Source organism: Pygoscelis adeliae, unplaced genomic scaffold (assembly GCF_000699105.1).
Source record: "Pygoscelis adeliae isolate BGI_AS28 unplaced genomic scaffold, ASM69910v1 Scaffold429, whole genome shotgun sequence".
NCBI lineage: Eukaryota > Metazoa > Chordata > Aves > Sphenisciformes > Spheniscidae > Pygoscelis > Pygoscelis adeliae.
In genome coordinates, this window is record NW_008825561.1 from 239,225 (window position 1) to 264,723 (window position 25,499).

Genomic DNA, 25,499 nt, shown 5'->3' on the forward strand with positions numbered 1-25,499 from the left:
AGTTCTGAAACGTGCTCCACGTACACCTTGCCCACCAAACAGGACATGAAAGGATGCAACACATGCCTGTAACACTTACCACTCTCTTTCTTCTCAGCGTAGCATCTCTCCATTTTCATGGAACTAAGCTGTATCCTGCAGAATCAGTTTTGTTTCCTTTACACAAATGCAGTATAGTGACCTGAACTGTGGATTACTGACACTCCAGAAGAGCTGACTGTCTCCATACAGCCATACCAGCCTACGGACACATTTGGATCTCCCTATTTCCACCCCATATGCAGCATTTACACATCAGAAAAACAAAAAATCACCACTTCCCAATCACTACTGTAAGAAGGGTACCCCAAACAGGAAGAAAAGCAAAGCGTTAGTGGTGTAGCATATCAAATGACAAGGACAAGTAAATGACCCTGTCTAGGAAGACTATCAAGCAACTGACCATATAGGTTTGGTTCCACTCAATCATAAACTATACAAGCAACTCAGATCATCTCAAGTCCCTCTTATCAACCTTTACACTTGCAGCCTCTTCCACTCTAACTTCAGAAAGCCACTTGGAAAATTCGTGAGACAGAACCAACTACTGACATCAAGGAACATATAAAGCACTCAAGCTTTCATGATTTTGTTTGCTGATACACTCAGATGTCGTAACAGTTGCACAAAGCCAGCAGGTAAGCGGAACAGGAGCTGATAGTGCATTTAGACTGGATGTTAGTGGCCCTGGTAAAGGAAAGCATCCTTTTCATGGATCTCTCAGGTACTGTTATCATCAGCTGACCCTGTGCTACCCTGGTAAAGCCTTAAGGTTCTGCTGGACTCTTCATGAGGAGAGATTAGAATCTAACCAGGGGTCTCACACATGTTGGCTAGATACTTGTCTGAGGAAATGTGAGGGATGCTATTTTTCTTGTCCACGCTGGACTACTGTAACACATCTCAAAATAAACTGCTTCTTTGGCAGCAAAAGTGACATGAAGACATCACACCAGAACTGGAATAATGTTCTATCAGCTGAGTCCTGGTTTCCAATTCAGATGAAAGGTCCTATTTTTCAAGACTTATTTCTTGACCTCTGATCTTATGACAGTATGAGTAGAAACATCAGGGAAAAGCCACTTGCTGCAAAAAGTATTCCCACTTAAGTTTTACATTGATATTGTGAGCAATTTATCTTTCATTGCTCCTTCCTTACTTTTTCTAGCACTTGGGAAAAGCATCTTCTATTGTCAGATGCCAGCTAAGGAAATTTCCGCTCAAGAGGATCAGAGTAACTTGAAACACAACTGTACTGGAATTTAAAACATCCGTTTATTCAGTGTAGACTTCCTCATGGCAAGAAGAATCCCTGCTCCTTCTTTCCTAATTCCAGAGAGACAATAATCCTCAAGAATTAATCCATGTTCTATTCTTAAAACCCAAACTGGAGATGTCTTAGGAATGCCCCATGACAATGGAGTGCAGTCATGGCTTATATCTTTACCCCAAAAAGCAGATTCGGTCATTCTTCAGATCCACCCAAGCCCCAAACACAAAATTCATAGAAGCTCTTGCTTAAGCTGCTATAAACTTTTCCATGTTTTCAGCTTTATCAAATACACAAATGCTTTGAAATGATGCACGTAGAGGTAAAATAAAGAGTTTCCAACACTGGTATGCAATAAATGGATAAAAGGTCCAGCCTTATTTCTTTTTAGATCTGGATAAGCAAAGGAGACTGAAAGTGGGATGCAGATTCTCCATATCTGGCCACAAAAGCACACAAGATTTAAAGATTAAACCTAAGCGCACCCAAAAGTAACACCTGAACTTTACGGACAGGCTTATTTTGAAAGCTCAGTGACCATCAAGACTACTGGGATCAAAGATGAAGATTGTTTGTTGGTTCAAGGAGTTCTGGCTGGCACACTGTGAGGCAAAACAATAAAAATGTTTTCTGTATTATTCTCCAGGCTTTGTGTCTGTTGGACCGCAGAGTCAGCTTGAGCAATACCAAGCTGATGTATCTTAGCAGGCCAGAAGCAGCAGGCCAGCAGACTGCCACTCCTGGTTGGGAGAACAGGGACTCTGCCCATCATTTCCACAGGGGCCCCCAGCTCTCTGGCCCCTCCTACCTACGCTGGGACAGAGCTGACAGCTCAAAATAATGAAAACCTGGGAAGGGGGAGGAGAGGCGGGAAGGGAAAGGAGAGTCTGTTCATATTTTCTGTTTATGAAATGGCTAACTTTCAGCATTCTTACCTTAGAAAATCCTTTTTGTAAACTACCTTAACAAGAGCAAGCAATGGTACAAGAGAGGAGATTCCAGGTTCCCTTTGGGGCTTCCCGCTTTCTTTTCCTGCCACCTCTCTCAGGACAGGATTAGTCCTTTGGAAGCACCTGTCTACTTTAAATTTCAAAGCCAGGGCTTGTTTATCGTAACACAGACGCATTCGTGTCCCTTTGTCAGCCCCCTCCTAGATCAATGAATGAGCTTTTATGAGAAAGATGTCAGGTGCCACCTCCCTGGGTCAAAAGTCCCAGAGCCTTCCCAGTTTGACAGCAGGGCTGAGACCTATCAAGTGCTGACAGCCGGGGTACAGAGCACCGCCACGTGCAACACTGCTGTGTGCTGATGCACTTTGGATAAAGTCCATCCAGTCACAGAGAATATTAATTCCATTCCAATTACTTCCCTCCACGCATGTACACTAGTTTTCAGATAGAAATTAAAAAGCAGTGAGTGAATGCGCACCACACTTGGAGCGAGGTAATGAGACATCTGTTTGCATGCGTTCTTGGTGGAAAGAGAGCATACAATCAACAAGGGAGACTTTTGCATCCAAAAACTGGTGTGGTTATTTGCAGTAGCTAACATCAGCTCTCTAATTTAGATGCTTTACTGATATGTCCCTACATAAACAAGTGAGCCTCAGGTGGGTGATTTAGAGCCTTTAAATTAAAAACAGATTTTTCCTTTCATTTTAATAGGAGCTTCAAATACAGATCGAGGTACCTGAAGTTGACTGACCTCTGTGACTATTCTTCTCCCTCTCCTCTGACCAAAACTGCAATGAAAAGTAGGCCACAGAGACTAGAGGCCACAGTTTCAAAAGGTGAATGCGTAGAGCTATGTATATACAGCTATTTTCAGGCACTTTTAACTGGGTGGCCTGATTCTGGGAAGTTCTGAGTATGCACCACTCCAGTGACGTACATGCTCCATAACGTCCAAAAAATAAAACCTGACCACCTACTTTGGCGTTGAATTGTAAATACCCAGTTTTCTACTCAACAACAGATCTACAATTTCTGTTAAAACAGTACCTATACAGATTGCTTACCATCAGAGACTCACTATATCAGAGTACCTGTATGTATATACACGTATGTATATATATTGACATATGAGTGTCAATAGAAGAAAGAGACGCACAGGGGTGACATGCTGTGCCCAAAGTCACACAGCAAGTCAGAACCAGCGCCAAGCAGAAAACCCTGAGCCCCAAATCAAGTGCCTTACCCGTTACACATCATGCTGAGCCTCTCTCCTAGTCACAAGAGATACATGCAGCTGTTCAAGAAGTATTTCTAAGACAGACAGAATCTGATAAAAAGAAATCCAGGGAAAAGAGAAGGATGCCATGATCTGTTCTATAATATCGCCAAAAATCAGAAAGGAGCACACACAGCAGCAACAGCATCTCATATAATAGTAAACAATCAAACATAAATGATTTCGATTACACGCTGGAATGAAAACATCACAGCTAAAGGGTTTTACACTGTTTACAGCGTCCCGAGGGAATAGTTCCCGTACTTCAGAAAAGACTGTTAGGAGAGAGAGAAATTCAGGAGTCATAGCTTGGCTCATGTAGAAGTTCTCTCTCCTAGGGGAACCCCGCGAAGACTAGTTTCTGTAGAAATTTTAGATTTGGAGTTAAATTTAAGAATCTAAGAACAAGAAGATTTTAAAATCATGGAAAAAAGCCAGGTGGAAGTGGTTAAAGAAATGAACTCCAGGGTCTGCAATATCTGAAGTTCAAACGTTATCAGAGAAACCTGTAAGTCACTTGAGACACCAAAGGAAGCTGAGCAGCAGATGGGAACACTAACTAGGTAGAGCACCAAGTGAGTACCATGTTTACCTCAGTTTTGGTTTGAATTCCTTCAGTTTAGATAATTACTTCTAAGATATATAGGGAATTTTAAAAGCTTTTAAAATTAAAACTAAAAATGTAATGTAAAAAGGTTAGTTAGTGCCTAGTCACAATGATTATCTGTTACCATCTTAAGCTTAATTTAAAAAGTCAGAGCTTGAATTCCAAGGCTGTAGGATCACAGCTTTTCAACACGGCATCAGAGAATTTAGTTATTTTTCATGAGGTTAAAGCTTAAAAAAGGCTGACACAGCTCCAACCATACAATACCCTGCTAAAAATGAAATTCTGTTAAATAATGCTCCTAATCTTTCACCGAACATTACAAAACCTGGTCTACAGCACTTTTATATCAGAAGCAATTCTTCATGGATAAGTAAACAAAGCAATACAGCTGCTGAGAGAACTCAACTGCTATACCAAAAATTACATGCAGTGATTTATTTCAAGATAGATCTGCCAGCTATGTAGGACACAAGTTGGGAATGCAACCATTATTTTTTCAAATCTTTTCAAAAAGACTCAGAAGTGAAGGTTTCAGAATGACTAGTTCTTTTAAAGCTTGCACTCAAAATAACAAAGAACAGGAAAAAGAGGAAGTTATGGCCCTGGCCAGACTATTGCTTCCAAAAAAGAATCCTTTAAAATAAATGCTAAAATATCTCTTAAAGCTTTTTTTTTTTCAGAAGACAGTCCCACTTCCTTCCAAGAGAGATATCACTATCTATACTGAAGAAAATAACAGTACCTGCAAGTCACTTCAGCAACTGCTAGTTGTGTGTTGCTAGCACACCAGGTTCAAGGTGAATCCTGGAGCAGGTTGCCCAGAGAGGTCGTGCAGTCTCCATCTGTGGAGATATACAAAACCCAACCAGACATGGACCTGAGGAATCTGCTCTAGAGGATCCTGCTTTGAGCAGGGAGTTGGACTATATGATCGCAAGAGGTCTCTTCCAACCTCAATGATTCTGCAAATCTGTGAACCTTGTATTTCCACAAGGACTGAGTGGTTACAGTGTCAGTCTAGGACATGGAAAGCCCAGGTTCAACCCCACGCTTTCCCTCAGACTACACGTACAACTCTTGCCTCGTTACTAGTTCCCTGTCACCTCAGTTCCTTTAGTGGCCACAGACTGTGGTAGCAGAAATAAGGAGTGTGCCACAAAGCATCTTTCCAACCCATTCTCAGGAGGCTGGATCAAAGTACTTATCACTCAGATACTTGACTCAATAAAGAGCAAGCTACAGGACTTTCAGAAAGCCTAATGATGTCCAGATACACTTCTAGACACTTCAAATAGGGATTCCCTTTTTCAGGAAGCATAGAGAATTCACTGTCAAAAGGACAGGCAAGGCATTAACTTGGACACCTGAAAGACAATTACATTTAAAATCAAGTTGTTCATAAAACATGGGGCCCTACTGCTGCAGAACACAGTCACCTCAGCAACATCTGCCATTTTCAAAGGTCCAGACAACACAGAGGGAGGAGGATTCAGCACTGTACAAACAGGAGTCAGCAGAGCATGTGGTCATCCTCCCTTTAACCCAACTGGTGCAAATCTTTAGTTATACAGTTCTTGTAAGGTCTACAGGGTTGAAATGAAGTGTAAACTGAAGATCACAAATAAATATTATACTTCATTTATAGTTATTTCAAAACATAATTCAAATAGAGGTAATGATCACCTGAATCCAAAACTGGTCTGTAAACAGACACTGAATTTTATTTTGAAAGACTTTCAACAGCAGCAGATTTCTCCTTACAGACATAACTCAACCCGCCAGAGTTTATGGCATTCCTTTGGAAGAGATAATCCCCTGCACTGAACTTAACCCATCACATCAATTTTGTATCCTGTGATAAACTGGGCTCTCAAGTTACAGCTAACGACTAGGATATTATTTTCTTGGTAGTGACTTCCATTTTGAAATTCCAGAGCAAAAAAGATGTGGCTCCTAAGATCTCATGCTATTCACAGTTGTATTACTTCTTGTTTGAGTTTTCTAAGTGCTCATGGCCTTGGGATGAGACATGACAGCTGCAAAGCAGAAAACACAATTTAGCAGGTGAAAACAAGGAGGGGGGAAAATCCCACAATACTGTCTAGAGGGATGCAACTTTCTTCTCACTCCAGATCATTATGTGCGGGAATACAGAGGCTGATCTACTTAGGCCAGAACAAGAAGTTAGCCAATTACTCAGCTCTCCTGAGATTTCCCCTGCTAAACAGAAAGTTGGTTCAAGGTCTCTGTCGTGATATTTCTGATGATAAGACAGAAATAACATGAGATGGGGGAGGTGGCATGGGGGGGGACTCAGGGACAGGGGAAATATGGTCACCTAACACTGCAGCGGCCAGTGAGAACAGGTGAAGCTTTTCTTTACCTCATTCCTCAACCTTATTAACAGCTTCTCTTTAAAGTGTCAGTTTTAACTGAACACAAAACCTACTTTTTTCTTTTTCCTCCTTAAGCATTTATTCCTTTTTCTCATCAGCTTGACCAGAGGAGGCCGAAATACGCGCAAGACAAACTACTTGCAAAATCTGGATGCTCTCCCGAACATATTGTTCTCAGAGATAAAAATAACAATACTGATAGCAATTTAAGGGAAAAAAAAAAACCCAACACTGAATCTCTCCGCTGCTAGAACAAAATCCCAACCACTTCCTCAGAGCACAGGTTTCCCTCAGCACCTCTCTCCCACTCACAAACAGCAATTACCACACCAAAACAAAATCCTTTTAAAGTAATTGAACATTTTCTCCTAGAGATTCCAAAAGACAACAGAGAGTGTTGCAAATTATTAGTCTTATATTTACACAAAGACACTGCCGATGGGGCCAGGCAGGTCAGATGCAAACACTATGCCTATAAATCCATAATTATAAAGATACAAATTTATGAGCTTCTTACCTGCCCATCAAGATAGTGATAACACAATCACAATGGTAATTCCAATAACGCCCCATTAGAACATAGTTCAGCACACAATTTCCCCCAAGTATAGTCATCTAACATATGAAACAGTTACTGAAAGAGCTACTCTAGATTTAAACTCAACAGTCAATAAATGTTTCAAGAACATGACAATAACAGAAGTAGAAAGGGAATGAAAGACTAACTTAACCCAACAGTTACAATGGTTAAAATGATAAGATACTAGAATTATTCAGGTTGAAAAGGCATGACTTCTGAACGTGTGAATACAACTCAAACGATGCCAAATAAAGGCAACAGTCTATGTCAGGTAACTAGCCAACACCAGAAGTGCGTTTATGTTCCTCCTAGCAATTAACTTGTGCAACAGGCTTCCAGTGCTTCTCAAAGATCTTAGCTCTATTTACAATTTCATTTCTTTCAGTCCTTTCCAAAACCAGTTTTTCTTCTTCCATAAATCTCCCCCAAATTCAGGCCTCAGGATTCTTATGGCAAGCTGCTAAGTTTGTACAGTCATTTCAATTTACCAGCACGCACAAAAAGACAATGTTTTCCAGAAGATTTCTGGGAGTGCTCACTGTAGTAAATATGCTCTCCATTAAAACCACATCGTATTTTTAACCAGATGCAAACCTCCTTTGTGTACATGGAAAAAGAAGAGCATGGGATTCCAGAAGGCAATCCTGTGACACAGGAATGCTTCAGTGTTTGTGCTCCCATGGAGAGACAGAACGCAAGGGGCCCAAAACCACTACTTCAAACCTCACATCCAGCCTCTAGAAGACAGCTGCTTCCTTCTCTAGTCACAATAAAAGCCTTCCAGGAGAGCAGGTATTGGCCTACCTTGCATGTATGCCTCTATTTGCCGAATTAGCTCGTAAGACTTGGATCGGTCCAGAAGCGTACGAATAGCTGGAAGAGGGTCCAGGATAATGGTTTCTGGATGAGCATCAATATACTCCTGCAAAACAAATACACAGCATAAAAAAATAAAATGGCATTAGGTTGCCTGAAGAGTGTGGAAAAATAATGAGATGGGGAAGAGAACAGACAATGTTAAAAACCTCAATGTCCAGCTTCTCTTCAATGGGAGGCAAACAGACATTGGCAACGCAGAAAGTCACCAAACAGTCTAGACACTGACATGTGAAGCAAACACAAACATGACAGTTAACTGTTTTAGGATGGCAAATTTCTCCTGTGGACTCACCATCAGCAGTGAAACCTGCGCTGCAACCACATCAACTCAGAAGGGAGCCAGTGGCAAAGTGCCACAGTAACAGCTGTGACCAGGACTAAGAAAAGCAATTAGGAGAAGAAAGATGACACACTGCTATCTTGGGGTCAGCCTTGCATTGAATTATTGCACGTGAATATCACATCTGTCTGAACTAAGCTCAGAACTACATCTGGGTTCTTTAACGTTGTTATTATTGCTGTCCTTTAGCTGGGCTGAAGACAGTGTTAAGAGCTGGATGATAAGGGCTGGAATTTTTTTTTGGCAGAGCTCAAGAGATTGCTGTTTCACTGTGTTTTCACTGAGTTTTGAAAGCATCTGATTCTCTAAGTTCATACTCTCCTCTCCTCCTGACTACAAGAACAAAGCAAAGTTAATGTTCTCATGGATCTTCATCTTGGGAACTCAATTCCCCATTCCCTGAGGTCATGACTGCACTACTGCATCTTGGCCATGAACACAGACACAACTGCCAGGTATTGCCCTTGCAAACCTAAAAAAACTTCCTTCTGTTTCTCAGGAACAGAAGCTGAGTTCCTTCATCATTGCCCCAACCTGGCCCCATAAAGTCAATGGGACAAACAAGCATCCATCTTACCCTATCCAAAATCAGACAAACATTTCCAAAGTTACCATCTGCCTTTGTTTTACCCAACTTCCCAAAGCCATCTTTACGTTTCCACTCATTTCTTTAAATCCATTCATGCAAACGCATGGTAAATGCTCCTGCAAGTAATAGACTTCCATTAAGCCCTACTTCCTTAAGTTGGTTACTTCAGAGAACAAAACATACTCCAAAAGGTACTTAGGAGTATGATGAGGTGGCATCAGGAGATGCACTTTGCTAGATACTGAGCTGGAGAGAAAAGAATGGCACCATCTGTTCCCAGCAAGTGATTTTGCTCCAGACACTGACTGGGGAAGCAGACTTCCACCCCCCACTCCTCCTAGCACTGGCAAACTGTTGCTTTCTGCTGACTACATAGTCTGAACTGATGGCTTGCTAAAAGGGGTTTATTCTAAGAGGATCCAGCATTGGGGTTTAATGAACCCACTGCATCACCCACAGCACACAAGTAGCTTTCCTTCACAGGGCATGAGGCACCCTTCAGTGGCAATATGTGTCTGACGTATTTAATAATCCTTGCAGAACACGAAGAGTGAATTCCCCAAAGATATGCTCAACCTTGCTGCCACTTGGGAAAAGTAAGGGACGGAGCCTTTTGCACAGTAAATCATCAAGACTGTCAGACCCAGTTGTTGTCTCACCCTTACAGTGTAGCCTGAATAAAAAGCCTCTTTGGCTCACTGGAGCAGAAGCTGGGTTCGTTTCAAGTCATTAATACCCAGAACGTACAGAGAACAGTTTTCATGAGTCTCCTGCCCCCCGTACTTCCAGAGTCTCAAGCAGAGCAGTCAGCTTTCAAATACAGAAGTTTTTGGGTTTTTTTTTTTAAGAGATAGAGTAACTTGTTACCTAACGCATCTTAAACACCTATGTGTGTCTATGCATACATGCCCTTTTACGCAGCAGCTAGAAGACACCTTGTGGAGCTAGGATGATCCAGTGATTAGGGCATTAGCTTAAACTTGCTGATCATGAAACTATACTCGAGTATCTCGACATATCTAAAGCATAACAAGACAGTTCTTTTAGCCCCTCTATGCCTCAGCTTAAAAGATAGGGAGCTACCACAGTGTAAATCTTCACGAGCACACCACAGTGTGCATCTTCACGAGCACACCACGAGGATGAGCACGCTACAGACAGCCAATACCCTGGTGGGGCAGCAGGTAAGTACGCACGGTAACCAGACTGAACAAGCCACAGCTCCAAAACGTGACCTCAGCAGAGATCTGACAGCAAACGTCCTGTGGCATTTCTGATGTGTGTACTAGCTCTTCCTTTCACACTGTGGTGACCACCCCTCCACCTCAACCAGTCTCTGGTTCCACCTTGAATTCAAGCTCCCCGTACTTCCACCCTGGCCCAGCCCCTGCTCTGTACATACTAATCCTTCCCCTCACACAAACATTCGTCCTGCCTGTGGCCTCCATCCCCTTCACTCCCCTCCAAGGAGGGAATGATTTTTCCTTCCCCCAGCTCCTTGTGCACCTTCCCAAATCTTCCTGATGCTCAACTCAGCATTGAGGACTATCCTCACTTCCCTGGATTAGGCATGTTCCACTTGTTATTATTTTGGCTTACGTTACTCTAAGTATTTCCAGAGGGAGCCTTGCTTTTTTATGCTTTCTATAAGGAACTTCATAGTGCTTTATTTATAATGATAATAGCTCTAAACCGTATTAAAAGATCATCCAAGCAGTAAGCCTGACACTGCATAACAAAGTTTAACAGGAATGAAGGCATGATCCCAAGGCCATTCTACACCAGGCAACGTGTCAACAGAAGTGAGCGTCTTAGCTGACTTTCCAGTGACTGATTTCTCATCCTGTTGCATTAAGGAGGCTCCAAAAAGCTCTGTAAGGCAAACATGAAATAACTGATGAAGATGGAGGTGGGGGCTGTCTTCCAGAAGCCATTTAGAGTCTGAAGGACTTTAATTACTTTAACGTCAAGAAGAACTGCACTGAATGTAAGGTGACAGCCCCTTCACACACACACACACAGGAGCCTGAACATGAGCTTTCTTTATAAAACAAGGAAATTTCTCAGCATCAAACATATTTCAGGTACTATTCTCCACCTCTTCTCCATTTACAGGCTTAGGTAGTCGGACAGCCAGAGGGCACGGGAATGGCAAAACTCAGAGACTGTCAGCAGGGCAGTGAAGATCTGCATCATCTGAGTAAAGGAAAGGACTGGGACCTGAAGTGTCTCCTAGAGCTAATCTGGGGAGGGGCTACGGATCTCTCATTTTAACCGAATCCAGAAACAGCCTCCCCTTTCAAGCAAAGGAGTCTGTCAATGCAGAACAAGGTCAATGTATTTGTATAGGGCATATCTATTTGAACACAGCTAGTGGTTAACTGCTGAAGCAGTTTAGGGGACAGGAGCATCAAAATGCACTCAAGTCTTTATAACTCTGCATCTCTTCTCAAAGTATTGTGTGTTGCTTGGATTTCCATCACAAAACATTAACTCTGCATTCAAAAACAGAACCATCAAGTTGCACCAGAATCCCCAAAGTAAATCACCCAGCCTCCCCCCTGGGCATGTACACTGCCAACACTTTCCCAGTCTCCCACATCTCACACCAGTACATCACCAACACATGCAAAAGAAAGAGTTCCAATATCTATGCACAGAAAATGACTTAAAATAAATAAATAATTTTAAAATCCAAACCAAAACACCAGTTCCCCACAACAGGAAATTACAATAAGAAAAATCTATTTTGTTAGCTTCACAGGAACAATTATGGTAGCCGATGTGAGACCTTTCATAAACTTTGATTCTTTACTGCTGCACACTCAGGCATCATGTTTTACTGACTATTTAATTGCGAAGATCACTTAACACATTGGAAAACTCTTGATGTAGCCTAAAGTAGCAGCACTCTCCCCATGGCACGGAACAGCTCTACTACTATACAGATCTAGATGAACATGAAGGTTTTGTGTCTAAGAATTTTGATAGAATCATAGAATCACTAAGGTTGGAAAACACCTGTAAGAGTCCAACTGTCAACCCAACACCACCATGCCCACTAAACCATGTCCCTAAGCGCCTCATCTACACGTCTTTTAAATACCTCCAGGGATGGGGACTCAACCACTTCCCTGGGCAGCCTGTTCCAATGTTTAACCACTCTTTCAGTAAAGACATTTTTCCTCATGCCCAATCTAAACCTCCCCTGGCACAACTTGAGGCCATTTCCTTTCATCCTATCGCTAGTTACTTGGGAGAAGAGACCGACACCCACCTCGCTACAGCCTCCTTTCAGGTAGTTGTAGAGAGCGATGAGGTCTCCCCTCAGCCTCCTTTTCTCCAGGCTAAACAACCCCAGTTCCCTCAGCTGCTCCTCAGAAGACTTGTTCTCCAGACCCTTCACCAGCTTCCTTGCCCTTCTCTGGACACGCTCCAGCACCTCAATGTCTCTCTTGTAGTGAGGGGCCCAAAACTGAACACGGTATTCGAGGTGCGGCCTCACCAGTGCCGAGTACAGGGGCACGATCACTTCCCTACTCCTGCTGGCCACACTATCTCTGATACAGGCCAGGATGCCATTGGCCTTCTTGGCCACCTGGGCACACTGCCGGCTCATGTTCAGCCAGTTGTCAACCAGCACCCCCAGGTCCTTTTCCGCCAGGCAGCTTTCCAGCCACTCTTCCCCAAGCCTGTAGCGCTGCATGGGGTTGCTGTGGCCAAAGTGCAGGACCCGGCACTTGGCCTTGTTGAATCTCATACAGTTGGCCTCGGCCCCTCGACCCAGCCTGTCCAGGTCCCTCTGCAGAGCGTTCCTACCCTCAAGCAGATGAACACTGCCGCCCAACTTGGTGTCATCTGCAAACTTACTGAGGGTGCACTCGATCCCTTCGTCCAGATCATTGATAAAGATATTGAACAAGACCGGCCCCAGTACTGAGCCCTGGGGAACACCGCTCGTGACCGGCGCCAACTGGATTTAACTCCATTCATCACATATTCACCACTCACCTGATAGCAGATGAGCTACTATAGATATGAAGTTGAAAATGGTGCAGTTGCAGAAGGAAAAGTGAAACACTGAAGCCAAGAGATAGCTTTCAGTACAGCACAACCTTTCATGACCAATCTTTTTCCAACAAAACAACTCTGCACCCTCCTTTGGTAGATTTACCAAAGACTGGTATCCAACAGCAGACTCCAACAACCCAGGCAACAATCTGGAGGATATTTAGGCTTCCCAACAATATTTTGAAAGGGCTCTGTCCTTGGGCTGCAGTTCAGCTTGACCCAGACAACTTCTATGTTCTCCTCTTTCTAATCTTTGACATAATAAAAGCAAACAAGAAGAAACAAGGACTTTTAGCAGATCCTCCTTTGTTTGTATTCAGTCATGCTCTGTACCAGCCCTGTTACTGGCAGAAGGCCAGCAATGAAACTTGAAATCAAAGAGGAGACCAAATATTTCATGTTCCCTATTAAATACCTCTGGATATAACCCAGATATTTAAAAAAAAACAAAAACAAAACCAAAAACTTTTCTTGAGAAGCCTGTATATAGTTGAGAATAGAGTTGTTTGTCATTTTACCCAAAAAGGTAGCTAATGCTGGTTTTTAATATATATATATATTTTAACAGAAAGTTGATACAGTATCTACTGCAAATATTAGGTCATTAGATAAGAGAGACTCACTGACTCATTGACTTGATTTTATTACTAAGTAATAAAACTTCTATAATCTTTTGTTTAATATTAAACAGTTCCATATTTTAAAAAAGTTAGCAAATGAAACAATAACAGCATTTGGATTTGTGTCTTCCCATGTACAAAAACATGAAGATGACCACTTGTAATAACAGACTGACATTTTCCAAGGGAGAAACAGATGTAAAGACAGACACAAGCTTGTCTAAAGAGTTTGCATCAGATTCAGACTTAAAAGTTCCTTTTTGTTGTCTTGTGACAGTCTCTTTTCACGGACATCTCCTTCCAAAAGGAAAGGTGTAGACAAGCTGGATCTTGAACAATCGCTCATCTCAAAATTGTTTGTCTCTAAATCTAAAAGAGATTCCTGCAGTGGTTGGGAGGGATGAGGGGGGCGGCAAGGAGAAGTGGGGACAGATCTTCTCTGCTATATTTCTATTCACTGTACATCTCAAAGCAACTTTCTGAGTACTCAGCTTCCCTGTTTTGCCTTCAAAAGTCCACCACTGCTTCATCTTGCAAACACCTACCCACAGGAAGCTATCCTACCAGTTAGCACTTGAATGACAAATTTTTAGTTAATTTTGCCTGCTTATGAGGCTCTTGCAACAAATATAAGACAGAATTATTTTTCAAATGGGAAAAACACAGGTATTAGCCTGTGAATTCAGGTGCAAATAGACCATTTCCACTTTGTGTCTCACCCTGTCCCTCCAATAAGAAAAAAAATTACTAAGATTTGATAGTTGCCTTTGATTTTTTACTTGCCTTTTCTCAGCAGAGCATGTGAAAAGAGATTTGAAATGTGTAAGCATTTTCAGAGTAAAAAGCTGAAAACCAGGAACAGAATGGGTTAGTATCTTTAAAAAAAAAAAAAAGGCAGCATTAAAAATCCACTGGCATAATCTCCATGAGTACATACCCAGATCACCTTCTCGCAGCTGAGACTTCTGAAGAAAGCAATCAGTGCAGCAAGAACACTGCACTTCTCCCCTTCCAAGCAAGAGCAATCCCCTAACTCCTTCCCTTTCAAAATATCTCCCTAATTTTCCTTCCTCCCAGTCCCAAACCCTTCTAAGGAAGCTTCTGAATCAAGAATAGAAGAGCCCTTCCTGGACAACTTCAGAGTGGGAGAGTCAACAGTTGGAGGGCGGGGGGGAAGAAACACTTTAAATTTTCATCAACCTGATAGCAGAAGCCTAGGCATAAAACCTGCTTCTGATCTATCTTTTTAAGAAGGCTAATGCAAAGAGAACCTGTTCAGAAAAAGCTCTGAAAGACAATTTAATAACCCTATTGATTTTCCATCACTTGAGCCGTCATTTTGAATGGAACAGACTCGTAATGAATGAAGCTACTCAAGCCCCTCTACAGCTATGACAGGCAGCTGCTCAGAGTATTTTGCTCTAATCAGAGCATAACAGATTCCCCAGTCAATGCCTTACACAAGCCAAAACATACTCACTCTTCAAAGTCATAAACTTTGTCTAGAAGGCAGGAACTGGGGTAGTTTGGTTCTGTTTCTTACCAAGAAGACAGGAACTGGAGCACCAGCAAGTGAAAGGGACCCTTGGGGACTATGCCTCTTGCCACCTGACTTCTCTCAATGTTCCTCTGGTCAAGAAGGAACCACCAAGGACTGTAACAATTTTTTTCTAGACAACAAATAAACTATGTTCAGTCAGTTCAGCCCAGTGTTACAGTGGGTAGGAAAGGAGACTAATCATCATCTCTACAAATAATCATCACCCCCAAAATAAGGATCTAAGTGTCCTATGAAGCAAATGGAAAGATTTCTTTACTTTGCACTTCATGCGCTACACTAGGTGCTGCATGCAGTCTTCCTTTTGGCTTTGGATGAGATAACTAGGCACTCACTGATCTTCAACGCAGTGGAGAACAGTTTGCACCCACCAATACTCTCCTGAGAAACTGCAGTCCAGACAACATCCAACTAGCATGAAGACCTCAGAAAGCTCAGCCCTAAAGGTGGTCTGCAGCTAAAAAGCCCATTGGCAACAGGCAACTCCTCCTGCCATTTTCAGAGTCTCCTATAACAATTATTTATTACAAGGCAATTGAGAACAGTCATTAAACAGCAAGACAAAAAGGGCATGCTAGGCGGCTTCCTAGTCTATTAGCACTCTCCACCAGACCGTACAACGGTTCTACACAGACTCCAGAGAGCAGGCACACAGACTCATGTAAATGTGAAGCCAGCTTCCTCCTCAGCTCTTGCAGATGTCAAGGCCTCTACAATACAGCCCTGAAAAAAAGTTATTCTTACAAAGGTCATAAATGTAGCCTGGCAGATCGTTCCTCCTCCTGTGGTCAAGGATCCCTTGTTCTCTGCTTCCTGGAAGACTGCGTTATGGAGCCAACAGTAAGACTGGTGCCAGGTATCATCTTGCTGTTACATTTATATTTATATTCAACAGCAGGAAAATTAGCATCATGAATTTTGCACTGTTTGGTCTGGTTAAGATCATCAGGACTTTTTTGGTCAATTTAATGAACAATAAGGGAACCACACTATTTCCACTTGTCCGCAGGTGCCAGAAATACCACAGTGCTTACCCAACATTGCACACACATAAGTAGCTCTCTTGCAAGGTGGTCACTTTACATCTTCTAACTTGCTAATTGATTTTAGTTTAAAAAAAAAACAAAACAACAAAACCACCACTCCACCCCACACACTTTATACAAATGGATTCTTACAATTTATTTTTTCTAGGGAATATACTTCATTTCTAATAGTTTTCAATATCTTAAAAATAATACAGGACAGATGGAGACAGGCAGCAATCTCCTGCCAGCTTCTGCCCTGTATACAAAATTACATGACAGTATACCCTTTAAACACACTTTGGCATGTAATTCAACGCTGATAGACCTCTCCTCTGCTCTGTTGGTTCCTGGGTACATGTTTTACTACAATGAAAGTTTCCTGCATGCCAGCAACGTGGCACAGCTCAGTCACATGTGCAGAACCAGAAGCCCAAGGCCTTGGTTTACTGGTGAGAGGATATCATTCAGAAGCCTGCTGACAGGGGTCCCCGCCCGCTATCTCATTCACTAGAAAAAGATCCTCTCCCAGTTTGGAAGGCACTGGGAGAGAATCTTTTTCTAATGAATGAGTTTTGAAGATACTGAGAGATTATAATTCTATACCCACAGTCACAAATATGTGTAGTCCAGTAATGGAAACCTACATTCTAGTTCAACTACACGATTGTGGACAAGTCATCCACTGGGCTATGCTTAAAGAACACTCTTATCTGTAGAGACAGATCATCAGACATCAGTGTGACTATTCTAACTTGGTCTGTAACTCAGATCTCATCATAGCTACTACAAATTCATACCAAAGCTCCACACAGAAACAAACAAACCTCAAGTCCTTATGACAGCCGTTCTGAGTTGACCTAAAGGGCTTCTCATATTCACCTCAAAAGGGAGTTAATACCATTTCTTCTCATTTACAGCTTGCAAAACAAAAACTTAGGGATGCAAATGGGATGGTCTAGATCACATAATGAAACCGTGGAAAAGCATGTGACTGAACCCACACTCCAGGATCTCCTTCTAATTCTTTAGGCATTACATCGCACTTCTTTGCAGGAAGATGGCATCCTTAAAAATAATAGATATATTAGATAAGAGAGTGTTTACTGTACAACCAAGAATTAATGACAAGGAAAGAAGAAAGAACATCAAGTTCTCCTCTAACATTCTTGGCTTTTTGATTATTTTCATTTGCGGTTAAATTTAATATTCCTAAAAATGAAGGCCTTGAAGGCACCAGCTAGCTGGATCCAAGCATTTCGCAAGAAGTAGTAAGCAAGTTTCTTAGTGTAGCCCTGCAACAGCCTTTCTGGAGTATGCTGGGCTGAAGCTTGCTGTTGTGAACACAGCAATGCTAAACTGGAATTAGGCAGAGCGCTCAAAAAAGACTAAAACCACCATTAACAGGGACATGAAGATGAAAATGTAGAGGAGTCTTCAAAGCATGAGCAGAATTCACCACCACCCTCTGCACGGAAGACACTGGTATAAAACAATGCTCTGTATCCATAGGGTGCTTTTTACCCAATTTATTTCCTTCTTACACAGTTCATACTGTTAGTTAAACAAGTTCAGCTGTGTTTACCAATCAAGTCAGGAGACAGGGAACTACTACTTCTCCATCTGACTTGCCCAGAAACTTATCCTTACTTCCATCTGTCTCTACTACTAGAGCTCTCAAAAAATATATATGCGACATGCATTACTGTAGAGAGAGGTTTTCTAATGATAGACTTGCTTATTGATAACAGACCTACTGACAATTAAAGGGTGCTGACTTACATACAGCATATGCCTCAGGTGTGTGAACCATACCTTTGCTTTCTACAACACTTGACACACAATCCAAATTTCCAGTATTATCAAAATTAAAAAAAAGTTTCAACTTCCCATCAGCCTATGGCAAATTAGCTTCACAAGAACCACAGTATTATTTTTGCTTGAATACTGAAATTTATAGGAAAATTATTAAGTCCATTATTAAGAAATACAGACCAATTTATGAAGGGTGATGGTGAGCTGAGGCACAGAAAGATATAAGCGTTCTGCAACAACAAAATAGCGGCAATGGTAATGGACAGAAGACTGAATTTCAACCCTATTATCTAGTCTCTGGATTACAGTTATTTCTGTTTCACTCTACTGTAACAGAAACCTATTCCAGCCCAACTTGTTTCCCCTTTTGTTCTCTGTTATTCTTATAAGGCAGCAGACAGGTCTGCAAAAATATCTAATGTAACTGAATGCTCTTGTGCTGTGCAGGTATTTAAATCAACTTATCACTATGCAAATCCTACAGAAAGAATTTGACATGCTGTATCAAATACCTCTGTCAGTACTCTCCATAACTCCCTGGGATCAATGACTGTTCTCACCTCTCCGCATTAGTTAGCGTGTCACAAGAAGCATATCCCCAGTCCAAATCAATGACCCGATAGCTCATCCATTACTGTACGTGCTGTATGAGATTAAGGCCATGCTGCCAACAAAAACTCAGGCACAGGAGACAGGGGAGATGATGTTAACACAGATGAACTTGGTAGTATGGGAGACAAGAGCTGGGTCAGGAAACAGAGAGAGCAGTAAGATTTGTTTGCCCCAAATCTTAAGGGAAGTTTTCTTACTGGTTTCCTTCAGAGGCCACTAAAAAGAAAGCTCTATGATTTCCAAGATTAATACAGGTAGCAAGAGCTGCAGCACAGTCCTAAGAAACACCACAGCACAGGGATGCTATTATGCAGCTTCCTTTAACAGGGGATCACCTTGAATATGGCGATTTATTATTTCTAATGGGATGGAGAGGAGAGGCAAGGCTGAATTGTTGAACTTGCACACAAGGCTATACTCAAATAGACAGAGTAGGATTTTAGGGCAATATGAGTTTGGCTGTTTAGCTTTTATTAAGGCTATGATTTAAACCTGTTTGCAACAAGTTGCTCCAGTTTTAACACAGGAGGAGTTAACCAGCCTGTGAGATGTGGGAATGTTTCGGTCAATTCACTATAGGACACAGACAATCACATCTTGGAAACCAGCAATCACAGTGAAACAGAAGCACAATGCACTGCCTCCACACTTTGATCAAGGGCACAACCTGACAGGTGAGCCATACAGGAATGACAAGGACACTAACAGGTGGCAGCTGCCAACAGGCATATAACTGGAGGGGTCCCAGTGCCACATAGCATGGTATGTGGGATTTGCATACAACTATTTCTCAGCTGCTCTGAAATGAGGCAGCTCAAGTGAGATTTGCCAGCACTAGTGAAGGTTATAATATTGTCCCAATAAGAATATCCCTGTAAACCAGGGGTCTGCAGCCTTTTCTTATGTGTATATCTCTAGAAACTTCCACCGGGAGTGTGGACTGCCATACAAAGGATGTAAGCCTCCTGGGAGCATACCTGGTTCTCTCATTAGTTTGGCTGATGCCTTCACAATAGTCAACAGACTCCTCCTCACCTTCCCAGCTCCCCCCATACCCCAATCTCCTTATGGTTGAGGGCTCAAGAAGTCTGAGAGCAAACAGCCACTGAAATTTACACTTAAACCAAACAGCACTTCAGCTTCCACCCCAAAATCAGGCTTACAGCCTAACACGCTGCAGGAGAGCACTCCCCTAACTGCGGTCAGCACTTGAGGACCGTGAAGACAGCCCTAAGCATGCAGGTTGGACTTAGCCTGTAGGGTGAATAAACAGCACCAGGTAGAAACTGGTAGAACTGAAGTACTAGAGAAAGCATAAATAGCATGACCGAAAGGTCCGGTGGTAAAATCGATGCCATCGTGCTTGACAGTAGCAAACAGATTCAATAAGCCTGAGAGAAATGTGCCATTTCTTCAAGTTTTGCAAAGCTTTTGCCTACGGCCTCCTGTTCCCACCCTTGCCACCATATACACTTTGAAAAAATATGTGGAAATTTGAGATCTCTGCAGTAGGCAATTCTGTACTGAAACTGAATTATATCTTACTTTCTGAAAAAAATCCAAGCTGCACTATATAAAATATCTTCTTCCTGACAAACGCTTAGAAAATGGCAACAATATTCCCCACATACATCTCTTATTTTTATGCTGTATTAACTGTTATATGCAAACTAACTATTTATCATTTCTAAAAGTTTAAATCAGTAATTTCACTTCAAATAGTCTGTGGTTAAATGTTGCTGTATTTGATATTATCATTTGAAAGAAAATAAATCCTACAAGATCAGTGATATGTTTTAACTTACATAGCTCTGTAGAATTTGAGATTTTTAGGAGAGACTTTGGGTGAGGGGAGTTGGGTTTTTGGTTTGTAGTTGCAGCTTTGATTGGGTTTATTTTTTTCATAAGGGGATGTTTCTGTTGTTTTTAGGCCACTGCATCTCTATTCAGGTGATATTATTCTTTTCCAAGTGCTATCAAAAAAGAAGATACAAAGAGCAAGTCCTTGAACTAAAGAATAAATGGATATTTATCCATAATTATATATGGATAACATATCCATATACACTGCTTCTCTCTCACCACTCAGAATCTATCCCACAAACTCATTAGATAAAGATCATATTTTCACTGAGATTTTCTAACTTAAATATCTTTAAAAACAAAGCTTCAATATTTAACCTACACAAAAACAATGGATTAAGTTATTTAAATGGTAACAAAGGTACACAGAATATTATCAAGGTATCACATTATGATTGCTTTAAGAAATCTATCAGGGTAAGGGATTTAGCTTTAGCAGGTCATTTTACCTCTACCAGCATTCCAGCAGTGCAGCAGCTGTCACACAGACACGAGAACAGCCCACTAAGTCCTCAGCCAAAGCTAAGGCTCTAGCTGCTAAGTGCTCTACCCTGTTTCATACTGAACTTCACCTTGGTGGTTAAATGCGGCTTTAGGAAAATGCATCCTCTGTACTTACTACTGTTTCCTCCAGACCTCACTTTGGTACTTGAGAAAGAAGCAGCTTGTGACGTTAAGCTATTAAATACAATAAGTTGACTAGTTGGAGTTCTTATTAAAAATATTCCGTATCCATTGACAAATTCTTGCTCAGGAATGAAAGAAGGGTGTTTTAGATATTAATTGTACTGCTACACACCAACTGTTGTTCTACAACTGCTTGCACAAGTTCCCTAACAGCATGTTCTCCAGGGGACAAGGGAGGTGCCACAGTACTACACAGAGATGCTCTCTCTGTGCCTCATAAAGCCTGGCCTTCGGGAATGCACAAAACAACATTAAGAATTGGGAATGAGGCATCTCACGAGTCTTAATCAGCTGTGAGCAAGTTAACACACGTGCCCTTTTGCCTCTTTGGTCATCAGTTTTTCCCATCGATAGGATGGGTATATTGTGAAGGCAAACTACTTAACATCTGAAACAGGGAAAGACTGCGAGCAGAAAGCCCATCTCTCCATATGCTTCTTCGGACATTTACAAGTTTCCAGTGTTGTGGGAAGTGGATACCTGCACTACTTAGTGATGAATAGTCATCTACTATTCAGAGAACTGGTGCCAGAGGGCCAGACTCACAAGTCAAACATTTTCGTCTCCTGTGTGTGTTTGAGTAATACATAGGTGGGAGGAAGCAGAAAAGCTTTGTAATTAGAGCAAAGAGAATATTGACTCCATCAAGTAAATTATTTTCTACATTATTAGTTGTAGAACATTAAGCAGAGCAAAGACAACATCATTTCCCAAGAAAGCAAAGTTGTTAAAATTGCAGAATTTGTCTGCGCCGTTTTTCCACCTGACATAAGCATATTCCATAAAATTCTGAAAATACGTTAATTTTGCGTCTCTTTGAAAGAGAAGAAAAGAATATACCTTTGATCAAAGATATCCACCAGAAGCAACACCTTTTAAAATGATAAAGGTGTTGCTTTATCATTTTCATCGGCATTCAGGCTACTGATAGGAATTCTTTGGGAATACAGTTCTCTGTACCACTATACCTTGCAGATTTCTGACCTTCAATGTAAACTTGAGAAAAAAAAAATTAACAGAACAGGATTCTCAGCACTAGAGGACAGAATCACTCACAGTAACCTTGATGTTACAGAAATTAGCATGCCAGAAACTGGGAAGACCAGACAGAACTGGGCCAAATTAATTTAGTGGCTTCTGTCATGGAGAGACGCATGTAAAGGACTCTGCAAACACCTGTTCCTCTTTGTGAGCAGCACTCATGCTCTTGGAGTGACCTCAGGACAACATTTGGTGGGAAACCAGTTCTTACTAACCTTACCAATACAACATAAAACCTATCCAAAGGTGCAAGTCCATTTTAGACTGACAAAACTATTTTTGCTGGGCTATCAGTAGCGGGGAAGCAGTGTGCCAGGGAGCTCTCTTCATCAAACCCTGCCAACTGCACAGGAAACAGATTGAATTTGCTGCACCAAGATCATCCTCCTGCTTGAAACGCAGGACTATGAAAGAACCACTTACCTGGAACCTGTGAACCAACTCCAGTGACTGGCTGTCATTCTGGTCTGCTTCAAGGATGACATCTGTCAGTTTATGTATGATCACATCCAAAGGGCCCTGATCTTCAATGGGCTTGGTGAGGTCAAGCTGAAGAAACCAGAGAGAAACCTTTTATTAATATACGGAGGATCTGAGGTTCTTGTCCCTGCCACCAACCAAGGTGTTGCTGCCACACAGAATGCATTTACTTTTCACACTGCCTTTATTTTGGTATGTTACCCAAATCCCTGAGAATTTACATTTCACTGAATGTCAGAAAGCTTTACTCAGACATTTATTTCTCAGCATTTCTCAATTATTTCTCTCTAATTCCATGAAAAAGCAGTGAAGTCATTGGCAAGCACCCTTCATCCAAACACCTTCCTGTGCTTCTCCACCCTGAGCCAACATTTCCCTCTTCAGCTCTCTTTCCTGGTACTTAGACATACATGCAAAAGGAATGAGCGAACAAGGATTATCACCACTAAGAAAAGGAACACCCATTGTGCCCTTCACCCTTTGGGATTGCACAAAACAGCACCCCGGACAGTAATACAGGTAACGCAAAAGCAAGTGACTCGGGATCTTTGCAAATTCATCTGCTGCAGGGACAGCTATTTAGCTGGTAAGGAGGAGTGCAGCTCCCAGAGCACTCCCACTAGCAGACTTTGGCAGTTAGCTGGATAGGGGACAAAGATTTGGGGTGGGGTGTGCAGAAACTCTGGTCCAGACAGCATGGGAAGGCACGAAAGTAGTGGCGATGTGTTACAGGGCTTGGTCCCAGTACCAAGACAGGGTTCAAGGAGCAGAGGAACCACCTGTACTGGAAAAGGATTGAGTTAGGGATCTGCTGAGGGAATCTTAATGCAAAGAAGGCTACTGGACCTGATGGGATGCATGTAAGAGTACTAAGAGAACTGGCCGATGTCATTGTGAGGGCTTAGATTTATCAGGACATAAATCAAAACTGTGGAGATTCCAACTAAATCAGGAAAAAATTCCACCATGGGAACAGCCTGGTTGCAGCACAGAGTCCCACAGAGGATGTAGGATCTCCATCCTCCAAGGTTTTCAAGACCTGACTGGACAAAGCCCTAAGCAACTCAGTCTGAATTTAATGCTGAAGCTGCTTTGATCAAGATGATGTATTACGGACCCCTAAGGTCCCTACCAAACTTAATGATCCCACAAAGCTACTTACCAGATTTGAACATTTGTACAGTGTAAGTACCAGAACTGGCTCATGTTCTAGCCGACACATCGGGCTGCCCACTGCACAAAAGCTGCCATATTATCAAGCACTGCTCTTCAACCAATCGTGGGATCTACTGCATCAGTGGCAACTTAACCTTGTAAACTTCAAACTGGGAACATCTTTGAAATGACAGACAGATATGTGTTCACTAAAGTTAGCATCTGATTTTAGTTACATGCATGCTCCTTTCCATTGCTGCTATCCCTTTTATTCAACTCTGGCAGAGAAGGGGCTGGGGCACAGGAGGGAGAGGAAGGCTGGGCAGGAGAGCCTGCTGACGCTCTGTTTTGGCAGAAGCCTGGTCTTCACTGTCTCATTAGCTTGAGTTTTGTCCTAATAAAATTTCCCACCCTACAGAAATGGCCCTGCTTTGAATTAAGGAGTGCCTTAAGGAAGATAACGATAAGACAGGATGGCTGGAGCTCAAGCACCAATAAAACTAAAACAGCAGAGATCTAGCAGCCTTATAATAATTTGCTAGTTGCTAATCTAACTGATCCATGTAGCTGAATCGCTTTTCTTGTGTAGGCACTCTTATCTGGGCTAGGCTTACTTGAGCAGAATAACTGAGGTTACCTATGGCACAAAAGCAAACCGAAAGACTGCCAGTTCTTCCCAACAGAGACCACCTTTGCTTGCCCATTACTATATGCTCCTATTAACAGTTACAGGTTGAGGCTCTAGTACTATCTTTGAAGTACTTACGTAGATTCTAATACAACCATAAAACATATTGTGCATCTATCTTCCAAGGAGACTAACAGAGGCACTGTTCACAGGTGGGCAGCAGACTCTCTACATGCAAAGATTATGCAATGGTAAAGACAAGCAAGACAGACTTGATGTGGATGCTCGGTGATCGGCTGGGTGAGGCAGTCTGCAGAAGGTCTGACTGTCCTGGCACTTACATTTTTACTCCCACAAAGAGTGCAGCATGAAGGCCAAGGGCAAGCGTAAGTGTCTGCAAAGTTAAGGCAAAATGAAGTGAACTGCAGCTTAGCTAAGGACATGGAAGGAGATAATCTACTGCAACCAAGTTCCAGAAAAATCAGTTAATATCCTTAAAAGAAATCTCAGATGACCACATTGTTTTTCCTGAGTTTTTTTCATCTGCCTATCACATCTGGAAGGAAACAGCAAAACAAAGGGTCCATTTAACTAGGTCAGAAAGTTCCCAGTTGCCAAGGTACAAAAATGTGAATTAATCAATCTTCAGGACTTCCAGTGAGAAGCAAATAACTATTTGAGATCGGTCACCCCTCTACATTCTTCCTGCACTTGCAGCTCAATCTGCACAGAAACATTCAGAAAACAAGAAAAACAAGAAAAAACAAGAAAATGGTCCTCCCTTTCAGCCTTGACCCAAGAATAGAAATAAGCCTTCAAGGCATATCCAGGCCTTGAAGCGCAGTGTTTTCCAGAAGCATAAGGCATCTGGGCAAGATAACTTCTTCACAACAATTGTGCCAGCTAAAAGCAACTAGCATACTTTGAGAATGAAACCAAATGCACCTACTTTGCACATCGGAAAGTATTAAAAAGGGTGCCCCGTAACAGTGCTCTACTTCCACTTCAGCAG

General features: G+C 42.0%; 1 protein-coding gene across 1 annotated transcript in view; it reads right to left on the reverse strand.

Moving 5' to 3' along the window:
* ITPK1 (inositol-tetrakisphosphate 1-kinase) overlaps positions 1–25,499 on the reverse strand; it is a 126,305-nt gene that overhangs the window by 52,825 nt on the left and 47,981 nt on the right. The window contains exons 3-4 of the mRNA XM_009332382.1: positions 22,648–22,773; positions 7,929–8,046 (exon numbers count right to left, since the gene is read on the reverse strand). Of these exons, the coding sequence (XP_009330657.1) occupies positions 7,929–8,046; positions 22,648–22,773 (244 nt within the window). The remainder of the gene's footprint in view (positions 1–7,928; positions 8,047–22,647; positions 22,774–25,499) is intronic.